This window comes from Malus sylvestris, chromosome 11 (assembly GCF_916048215.2).
Source record: "Malus sylvestris chromosome 11, drMalSylv7.2, whole genome shotgun sequence".
NCBI classification, from domain to species: Eukaryota; Viridiplantae; Streptophyta; class Magnoliopsida; order Rosales; family Rosaceae; genus Malus; species Malus sylvestris.
This window is the reverse complement of record NC_062270.1, coordinates 28,838,723-28,851,243: the sequence shown is the minus strand read 5'-3', so window position 1 is coordinate 28,851,243 and position 12,521 is coordinate 28,838,723. Positions and strand designations below refer to the sequence as shown.

At 37.0% G+C, this 12,521-nt stretch overlaps 1 protein-coding gene across 2 annotated transcripts; it reads right to left on the bottom strand.

The window, feature by feature from the left end:
• Positions 1 to 228: 228 nt before the first annotated feature.
• LOC126589708 (indole-3-acetate O-methyltransferase 1-like) lies at positions 229 to 7,564 on the bottom strand. Of its 2 annotated transcripts, none has more exons than XM_050255086.1 (6): positions 7,404 to 7,564; positions 5,169 to 5,295; positions 3,850 to 3,948; positions 3,321 to 3,737; positions 1,671 to 1,946; positions 229 to 770 (listed from the first exon to the last, which is right to left on the bottom strand). In XM_050255086.1, the coding sequence occupies exons 1-6, from the start codon at positions 7,499 to 7,501 to the stop codon at positions 417 to 419; spliced, it is 1,371 nt and encodes a 456-aa protein (XP_050111043.1). In that variant the 5' UTR covers positions 7,502 to 7,564; the 3' UTR covers positions 229 to 416. The 2 variants fall into 2 exon arrangements, with proteins under 2 accessions (XP_050111043.1, XP_050111044.1); XM_050255087.1 differs by lacking the exon at positions 7,404 to 7,564 and adding an exon at positions 5,673 to 5,759.
• Positions 7,565 to 12,521: the final 4,957 nt, after the last annotated feature.

Sequence of the window (12,521 nt, the reverse complement as noted above, 5' to 3'; positions counted from 1 at the left end):
AAGAATAGTAGCCTTGTCTTCAGGTTCGAGAACCCAAGAGGTCGAGACATGTTCCTTCCTCGGTCGGAATCGCAAGACGTAGAAGTCAGCCGCGCACCCAAAGCAACATCAACATATTTTACTCCTCGGCTGACGAGTTGGCATGCCCCACATTCAACCGAATGACGTAGTTAGCTCATAAATTACTCGGTCTGAGCGCCACGTAGGCTTGGTAGTTTATAGGGTCAATAGTCACAAAAGCCCTATAGGCATATTAATAAAGGTTACTACCACAGTCAACAAAGTACAAGCACACAAAAAGAAAGAAAAAAAGAGTAAGCCCCAACTTTAACTTTTTTTCCTCTCTTCTTGTGTTTTGGATTTCTATGCAATAAAGATCACACAACTATAGAAGAACAAAAGGGCACACTTCCTAATTAAGCAAGAGAAAGTGAGGCCACTATGTGAAAGAATTGCAACTTCTCCAGTAGCTCTTTGGCTTGGCTTGTGCCCCTTTTCTCCACCCTTGAGAACAACTCATTGCCAAGGTGGTCACCGATGTGTGCATCGACGAGGACTCCAGCAACGCTCCTACAGCTGTTGGCAAGGGCTCGACCGACTTCAGCGGCATCATCAGGTTGGCTCACAACAAGGGGACTTCCTCCTTTAAAAATCTCGAGCTTGTTTATGGTGAATGAGCCATCGGCTTCCACTACTTCCTTGAAGTCATGTAAACTTGATGCATACACAGGAATGTTGAAACTGTCACGTTTCTCACTAGTGATAAGTCCCTGCAAAAAAACATACATTCATAGTTAATTAATCTATGGATCATAACTTTATATGTAAAAACTCAAAAGTATTATATTAAGGTTATAGGAAAGGATAAATCCAAATCCAAATATTTATGATTTTCTGAAATTATTTGTAGCCATATAAATTATTATATTATTGATCACATTTCTTATAAAAGATAAGGTCTTCAATAAGGCAAGTTTTATATGCTATAATTTCATAATTAATTTGTTCCATGATTAATTTGAACGTGTTAGCAATAAGACGGAGAATAAAATAAGAGAGCATATGTAAAAATACATACCAACCATGAAGAAAGTATACCACTTATTAGAAGATCATAAGTACGTAATTTAGGTCTCTTTCTTCAAATTTTTTATTTTTTATTTTTCTATGAACACTGGTCATCTAACTTATCCAAATGGCCTTTGTCCTGTGATACAAGAAATGATTATAACTTCGGTTTTAATATCAAGCTATCCCATTGATCCCATTTTTCAATAATATGGACCACCCGGCAGCCAATGATATATAATTATTTTGCCGACAGTACTAACATACAAATGGAAGGGCCAAGCCAGATCAGTTTTAGAGTTAGCATCCAACGGCTAGAATCAACCCAACTTAATCATGACCAGTGAAAATTCATGATAAAGGTCTTGTGAAACCAATAACACCTAATCTAATCATGCATATCTCCTTTCTTGTTTGTTTATTTGTTTTTGGTGTTTAATTTCTCTTTTGCTTTTTGGTCTGCCAATTGAAGCACAAAAATAAAATGTGACTTAGCTCTATAGCCCTATATACCTATGGTATTATGCATGCACATTGCACACAAAACAAACATTACTGTATAATGTATTTCTCGTGACATATTTAATTAAATATATGATTACCTCTTGGACAAGATCATCCCAAGCATCCTGAAAGTGGGTCCCAAAGAGAAGGCCTGGGCCACTTTCGTCAGTGGGGTCCACTGTGGTCCTACCCAAGCAAACAAGAAACATGGAGCCTCCCTTCTTGAGCTCCTTGGCTCTGGACCTGAGAAAGCTTGCCAAGTCTGTCTGGAACTGCTTCTTGTAGGCAATAGCTGTGCTCTCATTTGCCCCATGAATAAACACCCTTCCTTTGTTGTAGGCTGCTGATCTCTTGTCCAGCACACTCTCTGGGACCTGGGTCCCCATATATAAGAGATTTAACAATTATCATATTATTGCTAATATTATCAATGCCTAAGTTTTGATTTTATACAAACGATATTAAAAGAGATCTTAAGTGTATTTTGAATTGTAACCACAAACAAGATTGTTTTATGGCTGTTGAAAATCCCAAAGCATTTTGCAAAAAGCATGCATCATGGGCCATGTTGCGTAAATTCTTCAAGACATTTTGACCAGGCACACTCTCCTTTTTTTTTGTTCGTTTTGGTTCAACTTATTTGACTTTTTAGTCGTTTCCTTGAACGTAGTTTCGCTTTCAGTTACTAGCTACTTTTTTTATGGTCGAACGGTTACTAGCTACTTTTTTATTTTTATACAACAGTTACTAGTTACTTGAGCACTCAGGAAAAGTATTGGCTAGGTAAATTGGACTTGAATGAAAAATGATTCAGAAGCTTTTGTTTCTAATTAAATATAACAAACCATGATTAGTTTTATTCTATCTTTGTAAACTTAATTAGCCAATCTAGCTAGCTGTATATGATTAAGGTTTGAACACAAAGTTTACTTTAATAATAATAATTAAATTTATTTTTACAAGGGTTAGGATCAGGTAATAATATTTGATGAAGCGTACATACTCAAATGTGTGTTGAATAAGATAGCAATCACGGTAAAAATAAAGAATCTGAAATGAGAACGAGTAAGTAAGCAGTTGAGCAATGTAATTTACCATATTATTCTTAGTTTATATATACATATATATATATATATTACTAAAATCGTATAAAGTAATTAGATAACTAATAGAGTTGAATGACATACAAACAAAAGGTTTCCCTTAGTATACTATCGACATATATCGTAACGTTTGGCCATTGTCTGGCATCAGACATTTATTTTTTAACAAACTATATTATCTACATTAAGGGGAAGGAGAATGAGCTTAACCTCACAATGTGCTAGCAATAATGTTGTTCAACTTCTTCTTTGATGAGAATCGAACCTAAAATCTCTTACTTGCAAGCGAAGATGAATACTATTAGACATCTCACTTTCAAAGATGACATTTTAAACACATAATTGTCTTTCCTATGACCACTTCCTTTTAACCTCGAGACCATAATTCATGGCATCAACTTTTTTGACCTATTCAAAACCAGCAAGAAAAACGTATACTTTTCGTTCTTTCTTCACCTTCTTTTTAGTATTTGTTTGCATCAGCGGGGATATGTTGCATAGTTTCCTTGGATACAAACGTGTATTAATTGGTTTTGCATATTTGTCATCACCAACCTAAAATTTTGTACGTACTATATTATTCTATTAAAAAATCCCATGTAATTAGGTAACTAACTAAGATTATTAGCTACTTTACTTAATTACCTGAGAGAGCCAATGCAAGCAGAACGCCGAGTGAAAAAGGTCAACGGACCTCGATGGGAAGAGCCGCCGGTAAAATGAACCTGGGACGGCAGCAGCAAAGTAGGAGCGGTGGTTGTCAGTGGCAAGCGTTTCCTCCATGCTTCCGCCATGGTTGGCCATAGGAGGGATGAGCTGGAACAGCGTGTTGAAATCATTGCTGGGGAGATCAGAGAAAAATGCAGAGAACTCAGGAGGGTCACATCCCAAGGCCTCATAGCGCTTGGTCATGTGTTCGATGATCACATCTATTATGTAGATGGTGTTGCTTCCGCTTGAGCATCCAAGATCCACAGCCACAAATGGCACTTCTGGAGAGCTCAGTTGCACACTGTCTAGGGTTTCTTTTAGCAGGTGAAGCATAGATCTTGCATGTATGGCCTGAAAATTTAATTAAAACACAATTATTTGGATAATATTAAATATTGAAACATATTAAGTGCTAAATTCATAAAATAAAAATAAAAATTAGTTTAATGAATTAGCTAATTACCTGGGCTTGGGAATTGTTGGCATAGCTGGACTCTCCTTTGCCTCCTTTCATGCTAAATATCTTCTCGAGCTTTATACTAGAAACTACGACGTTGTCTCCCTTGGGAGCCATAAGAAATTAAGAATATGATGAGTGAGAAGTAGTATTGCTGTTTAAGATTACAAGTGTATTTGAGGGTAAAGGGCGGAGTTGGTAAATGGTGGAGTATATATAGAGGGAGGAGGAGAGAATCAGAGGGAAAGGGAGCTGTTTTTTTAGAAGAGTGACAATAAAGTATGATGATATAGTAGTGCATTTTGGAGTGGCATGATGGCGAGCTAGCTCTTTTAATTGTGTTCCCTAAAGAATTTTCCAAGTGCACCAAATTTTTAAAAATACTGAGTAATATTTATGGGTGTATTCAAAATTTAGTTTTCTTTTGTGTAGTTAATTAAAGAAAAAATTAAATCTTATGCCTTAAATATTAACAAAAACAAAGACCGTGACCAAATTGATAAATAAAACCACATGGAAAGAAGTTAAACATTTTGTCAAGGCATGACCTAATCTAAAACATTCGAGTATCTCCAACAAACCTCATTATTTTAACCTAAAACTCTCAAAATCAAACTTTCAACTACCTAGCTATCCCAAATGCTAAAGTCACTTGATGAATAGTTGCTAGCTAAATCTAATTAAGCAACATGAAGAGAGAATTTAGTTGAAAGTCAAAATTAAATACTGTAAAATTGACTTCACTTTGACATTTTATCTCCTTTTGGCTCTCTGCAAGCCGACTTCCTCCGTTCCTTTCCTCCTCTAAACTTGATCGACAAACACTCTGTTCGGATCTATTCCCACCTCAGATTAGAGAGCAGAATATTTGAAACCCTAGAATTTCCCTCGAATCGAGCAGAAAGATGATTTCTCTTTCTTCTACTTCTGCTAGGGTTCAGTACCAGTATGCCCAACTATGTTGATCTGAGCAAAATTAGGTTCGTGGTAGTTGAGTTCATTTTCTTATTATCTTTTTTTCAAATATAATAAAATATTTAGCACTTGAGTCACTTTCATGCTAAAGTAACAAAATTATCCTGAAATTAAATCAGAGTTAAATTGTAATTGACTAAAATTCTCTATGTAATCATTTTTAATCTCAAAAACAACTAATCACTCATTAATCTTTACCCTAATCACTTGATGGTTTTTAATTGTAATTTCGTGACTATTTGATAAAGAAATTGAGTCTAACAAAAATTTTAACTTTTCTATAAATAAATGAATAAAAATATTAAAGTAAAAGGTGATATATACAAAGATGAAAAAAGACAAAAACTAACCTGGGATTCGGAATTGTTGGCAGGGCTGGCCTCTCCTTTGCCTTTGTTCAAGTTCTGAACCTTCATATCAGAAACAACTTGGTGTCCACTGGAAGCCATAGTTGTATGGTTCGGGGAAGAAAAAACCCTATTGTTCAATATGCAGAGACAATGTCAATAAAAAGAGATGGAAAAAAATGCTGAGACAATGAAAACTGCTATTGCATTCAATTTATACATATATATGTGGTAAATATGTACATGCTTACTCTCAGAAAACTATTCGCCTGACTAGTGGTTTGAGAGCCAAGATAATTGCGACCGGGCAGAAAATTAAAGACTGAACTAATTAGTTAACTATTTCTAATAATAGTAGTGAAATAAAAACAACTCAAGCTGCAGGGGGAGCCAGAAAGCGTGGTGGTAGATTTTTGAGCAGTTTCTTAAATATCTAGAGGTTTCAATGCTGAATAAGTACAACATTAATTTCTTTCCAAGTTTGTAAGATCTAAATCCCACAGTTACCAAATATAAAGGAGTTCTTGATGCAGATCAGGGACACATATGGTGGTAACGTTAACTGACAAAGTTTCTGGAAGCAAGGAAAGAAAAGAAAACTGACAAAACAGTTCAATGAGCCATTGCCGAGTGCTTCTATTTTAATCCAATAAAACCTCTATTTCTACCCAGAAAATTTAAAAAATTCTTATTTTTTCCGTTATGCCAATTTGATCTTTGTCAGTCTAATCCTCAAGGTAACTTTATTTTTATAACGTAACACTTAGGGGGTGTAGTCAAACTCGGATTTGAGAGTATTTTAAAAAACTTTAAAACTCTAGTGTAGTCAATTAAAAGATTTTAAGGGATTTTAGAATCCATTTAAATTTAGGTGCAGTCAATTAAAAGATTTTAAAGGATTTAAAATCCATCCAAATCTAAGTGTATTAAAAAATTAAGATTTTGGAGGATTTCAATAAGTTGTGGATTTTGTGGGATTTGAAAACAACACGTATATATAACCAAGACTAAAAAGAATTCAACCTCACCCCCTAGGATTTCAAATCCTTTTCCATCTAGAAAATCCTTAAATCTCTACCAACCCCAGCCAGACACAGGTAACCACTATATACTTTGGTGGAATCTCTTATTATGACCCTTAGACCTTAATTAGGCATGTATGATCATCGAAGGACATGATCGATTTAGGATTTTGGTTAATACTACTTTCTCGCCATTCCGATTTTTTAATGTTTGTGGTACTACAAGCACTACTGAAGTACCACAGCGTACGTTTGTGGCAAAAAGGCAGTCGGTGGTGATGGTTGTTGATGGTGTAGTGCTCAAAAGCTCACCAAAGTTATGTTGATCTATCAATTGAGAAAGAGATGGAGCCGTGGTTGTGTGAAAGGGGATCCGAAAAGAGAGGGGATAAAGTGGCTATCGAGTACAGTAGGGCAAGGGGAAAGATTTTTCTTTCTTTTTTCAATAAAAAAATTATATGAAAATCCACCACAATCCACCAAAATCTACAAACTAAATCCCTTCAAATTCTTTAAAATCCATACGAATTTTGTAGGAGTCTTAAATCCTCCTAAATCCTATCAAATCTATCACTTTTAAAATCCTTTAAAATCCTAGTTTGACTACACGTCAGCCCATATTGTGCTTTCAATGCGTCACACTAATTAAAAATGAATTGAACAAATGCTATATGGGGGACACTCTATTTTTTTCATACAATTTGTAGGGATCACTCCATCTATATTTCAATTCATCAATTCATAAATCTTTGCAAAAAATTAGATAAATCCAAAACCTTTAAGACATTCATTTTTAGTTAAAAATGGACAAATATGGTTTTGCAACAAACACTAAAATAACTATCATTTAATCCAGCGGTCATTTGGTTTCAGATGTGGTGATTTTTGGTAGACATGAACTTTGATGTCAGACCTAAAAGTTATATGTTTGGATCATTGAAATAGATTACGAAGTGTGCCCTATAAAGTGGGTGTCAAAATGTGTAAAAAATTAAAAGCTTCTTTCCGAGCTTCTGTGTTTGCAGGCAATGCATGTGGGAGAGCATGAGTTGGCTCGAAAACATGAATTTTCTGGGTTGATCTCAGTCAAATCTTTAACTACTGGTTAAGTGATTGAAGCTTTAAGACTACAAAAACCATGGCATTCACTGCCTCTTATAAATGCTCTAAAAAAAACTATAAACACACGCACAACATGGTCTGAGACTTTCAATACCTTTGAGAAAGCCAGAGAAGCAAGTTCCAAATTTTGAACAAACACTGCAAAGGGCCCTGCAGAAGTGGGCGCAAAAGCAAATGCCTTAACCATGCCATTCCGTGGCGTGCGGTGTGTGGTGGCTGAGGTGGGAGGTGGGTGGGTCACTTCTGTTGGGATGAAGAAGCACGCAGGAGAAGTTTAGGGTGGAGAGGGAGATAAAAATTCTACGGGGTGGCTTAGATTGTTTATGGCTTTTTATGTATATTTTCCTCCATCAAGTCCTCCACAATCCTCTAGTACGCCATTTAATATCCTACAAAATCTATGACTTTCTGATATATCTAGAATTGCACTTATTTTTCCGAAACAAGTACGATATTCATTGATACAAAAAAGAAATATATCTAGATTTGCACTAATTTAAAATCTTTTAAAATCTCCTTTTTCTACATATAGATTCGTAAAATTTTTTAATATCCAAATTGACTAACCTAGGATTCTAATATCTTTTAAAATCCTCCATAATCTTAATTTATTATATATTTTTCTCTTTATGCAGGCATATATTTATAGTGATATAACCTTGGAGGGCAGGAAACTACATTCCAAATCTACTTACAATAGGAAATAAATACTAATCATCTTTGTACAATAGAAAATTGTTGAGGTCCAAAAATGTCACATGCAAGCCTAACCAAGCCTCGAGGCCCAATTATCATACGAACCTCATGCCAATCCCAAATATTTGTGAAGATGCGGAATCGAGAAAGAAATATATTCACAACCATGCCACACTACGGTAATTAAATTGGATATTTATATAAATCATGTCATGCCCATGCCTATTCATCACGCCGAACTTTATCACGCTAACCACTATTTACTCTAAAATTAGCCAAAGTCACATGATCTGGCTTGTCAAGTGAATTGTGGTGTGGATGGTTACGAAAGTTTATTGGGCCTATGCATAGTCAAGATTTTGGAAAACTTTAAGCTGCTTGGAGCCCAAAAGGTCCAAGTCGATAACCTTTGTAGTCCACATAGGTAAGCATTGAGAGCGAACAAACTTAGTTTATCCTTTCTCCTATCAAGCTAACCAATCTAATTAGAAAGAAACCAAATCCTAGCTCTAAGCTTATGTGAAAGCCCAGCAAGATAGGCATTTAATGAAGATAGAGGCTAACTTTCCCTTCCCAACTCACTCAAAAGTTCAAGTCGCAAAAGCTATGAGACGTGCTACCAAAAGTAGCACTTGTGGAAGGCTGACCGGAGAAGGCAACGCCTAGCCATCTTACACCGAAATGGAGGCTAGCAGAAGAACTAGAGAGAAATGGGAGAAAGAACCAAGCCACAATTAGATATTCCTGGGGAAGGAATCATTCAATTACAAATATAGGTTAAGAGCTTTAAAAAGGGGATCCCATGATAACATAGAGCCTCAAATGTCACAGAAGGCATCACCTGCAACCTTAGTTTCTTCCATAACCTTCCTCTAAGTATTTCTACCATAAAAAATAAAAATAAAATAAAAACCTCATTACCACCCTAGGAAACCTGGATTATCCAACTTAGAACACCATACAACTATGCAAACTCTCTCTTTCTCTTTCATGCTCAACTGATGAACTTCTAGCTTCCACACCACACTTATCTTGATCAAATCATTATTTGCCTACTCATGCTAAAATGACAAAGACTGCATGCCTAGGGAAAAGAGTTTGTAGGAAAAGTCAGCTACTGCTGCAAACATTGTTCTAAAAATCCCCGCCTTGGTGCTAGGGGGCTGGCCACCGTCTCAATTAATTCCTAAGTGTTTGAAAATTAAGAAATGGCACCTAGACTTGCTGAGGTGCCTGCCTAGACTACTTAGGTACCCGCCTAGGTCGCGACTCACTTAGACAGAAAATAGATAACTTTCATTTTGCATTTTTTTAATAAGTTATAACAGACTTGTTGTATACTTAAATGAATGCACATTATATCCTTGTTCCCCATGTTTTCAATATGTTCCAATACTTCATAATATATATGTCATTCTATTTTGTAGTTTATGATGAAATTATATATATTTTAAGTATAAGCCGACACTTATTTACACAAAATATAATAGATTTACTTAAATCTGCTTAGTCCACCTAGACCCCGCCTAGGCGCTAGGCCACAGCCTGCCACCCAACAAGCGCCTAGTGTCTTTTAGAACCTTGGCTGCAGGCAAGGGTTCTTAAAAAAAAAAAGCCTATTTTTCACTGAGGAATACGTCATTGCCATGCTAGAAAAGGAGTTGCACATGATTTCAAAGGACTAGAAGTATGTTCCTTATCCACCATACCCAGTCAACCTTCTCCACCTACCATATCCCAAAGGATACGAGACTCCCAACCTTGTCCTCTTTGACGGGAGGAAAGGGAGCCCTAAGGAATTGTGAAAACTTGAATTTCAAAAAATAACTTAGTTAGATATGACACCTATATATAGTCACCCAGCAAGAATTGATTAATGAACATGAAATTAAAATCGGTAGAAACAACCTCTTAGGTTACTCATCCACGATACCAACCTAACACCTAGAATCAAGGAAAACAAACCTCTCCAACAGAATCTGATTTTGAAGCAAATCAATTGAGTGGTAATTGAGTTATCATCTTCATAATCCATTTATTTGTTCAATCTTTCAATTTTTCAGTTACAGTTTACCTTATCTGTTAAACCTTCTAAGTAGGATTGTTTGCTCACAAGTCAAACAGTAAGGCGTGTTCTAAACAGTAAGTCCATAGGATTGGCATGAGTAGAGAGAGGGTTTAGCAAATACGCGAAGAAGGTAAAAGCCAGTAAGAATTCTGTAATAAAAAAACTTGCATTTTGAACAATGAGTAGATTATTTAGATCTAATTCAACTACCAGCACTAGCTCTAGGTCCATTTTGAGTAAGATTCCAGACATGGTAAATGAGGAAAAAAAATTAGAACTTCAAATAGATGACATTGTCAATTTTGAAGATTGGAACATCCCCAAAATATCTAGTAAAAATATTTACAAAAGAAATGATCAGTAGCTTCTTTCAAAAGTGAACATTATGTTAAAACAGTCGAAAATACTTATGCTTTCAGTAAAGAACATGAGACTTGTCCATTATTTACACCAGAACAAATCAAACCCATAGAAACGATGGTTACAATTATATTCACATAGGTCTAGTTCAGATTGCAGTCTGTTTATACCATATTTAGGGCCTCGTATTTAGACCTCGTATAAATACTCAAGGGACTTAAATGTAATTATGTAATAAAGGAAGGGGCAAATATGTAATTAGGGGAGGAGCCCTTATTCTATAAAAGGGCCTCCTCACCCTCACAAACCCTAAGTCTCTCATATTCAAAGAAGATCCTCACACTCTCTCCCTCACAATTTTCTCAGAAATACAATACAATCAGTGTGGACGTAGCCCAAACCTTGGGGTGAACCACAATACATCTTGTGTCATTTACATTACTTGCAGATTCACGGTTGGATTTACGTTGTACCAAGACCTCCGGTTTTGTGCATCAACATTTGGCGCCGTCTGTGGGAAACGATACGAAAAGTTGTGTCGGTTCTCTTTCATTTTTTCACCTCCACCGTGAATTTGCAAAAACCCAACAAGACAGAGCGTTTCCAAAAAAAACCTTCGCATATCTCTCTCTCTGTTGCTTGTTTAATCTTCTCACTATAACACTACAGTAATTTCCCTTAGAAAACTTTGAGATTTTTTCCTCTCCCAAACCAACTTTAGCAACAATATCAACCTGGTAGAGGCAGGGGAGCCTAAGAAGCTAGAACCTGAGTTACCCTCAGATCCTCCACCTACCCCGACTCCGGCTCCGGTGGAGGAAGAGAAGCCAGTTATGGAAGCTCCAAAAGATCCTGAGTCCCACAAAGACAAAGCTGAAATTCCACCACCACCTCCTGAAAACAAGGCTAAACCTGATGAGTCCAAAGCTCTTGCCACTGTGGAGAAAAGCGCTCTCTCTCCTTTTCTTCTCTCTCCCTCCAAGGGATGATAGCTTGACGAAGAAGGGTGCGCAAGTTAAGCGAATCTGCTTTGTTTCTTAATGGGCGTAGTTTAAACCAGTCGAGTCAACATGGAGGAGAAAGATAAAGAGAAAGAGAGAGAGTGGAGGATTTCAGAATTTCCATTAATGATCGATGTCGAAGATGAAGCACCTACTGCGAAAGCTTCACATCAGCGACGGGCTTAATGAACGCCAGAAACTTGTCGAGACTGACAACTATGGTGTCACCATTGGGTCTCGTGCTCCCTACCAGCTTCAAAACTGTCACCACTGAACACAGATCTGGAGGGAAGACTTACTGGGTCAGATTCCAGCTCTCGGTTTTGCCCGAAGGCCAGGTTCTAGATTTGGGTTCGAGTCCGACGTCCAGGTCCGGGTTGTATACGAGAGAAGGGCTTACTCGTGCGGTGTTTGGCCACACGATCACATGGAGATCATCGCCAACGATCAGGGTAACAGGACGATGCCGTCTGTTGTGGCTTTTACCGACACCGCAAGTCTGATCGACGATGCGACCAAGAACCAAGTCGCGATGAACCCACGACCACGGCTTGCTCCACCGCTGCTCCACCTAATTCAAATTGGTTGCTCTCCCTCCCTCTCTCTCCCTGTCGCTTGATCTCTCTCTGTTTGTTGAAAAATGCAAGAAAACGACTGGTTGTCTCTGGTAGCTGTGCACAGCTGCGCATGGTTGCTTTCGGTGGTTTTCTACTTTGGTGCCAGATTAGGTTTTGACAAGACTGAAAGCACAGAGACAGAGACAGAGGCAGAGGTGTGGTGGAAAACAGGAAGAAGATAAGTTTTCTTACAAAATTCCTATTATTATTCTCCTTTGTGTTGTCTGCCATAAGCCAAAAGGAAAAGAAAAACAGAAGAGAGGGATCCACTAGTCCTACTCCCTGGTCACTTGATTACAATATATTTCAAGCTGTTAGGTACTTGATCAAAAAAGGAAAAGCAAATAAAAAAGAAAAAAAGATCATGGCGTTAGGAGAATATTTCAGAAAGCAGCAGAAAAACACTGCAAAAGTAAGGAATAAATACCCCACCCGAATGATGTAATTTATTTTTATTATCTTTCGGAGAC

Excerpts from the sequence above, each read along its gene's own strand:
- LOC126589708 (XM_050255086.1), bottom strand. The coding sequence starts at position 7,501 with ATGGCATGGTTAAGGCATTTGCTTTTGCGCCCACTTCTGCAGGGCCCT. Across the intron at positions 3,949-5,168 it reads CCAACAATTCCGAATCCCAG|GGAGACAACGTCGTAGTTTC; the intron begins GTTAGTTTTTGT and ends ATGGCTCCCAAG. Across the intron at positions 771-1,670 it reads GGGATGATCTTGTCCAAGAG|GGACTTATCACTAGTGAGAA; the intron begins GTAATCATATAT and ends GTTTTTTTGCAG.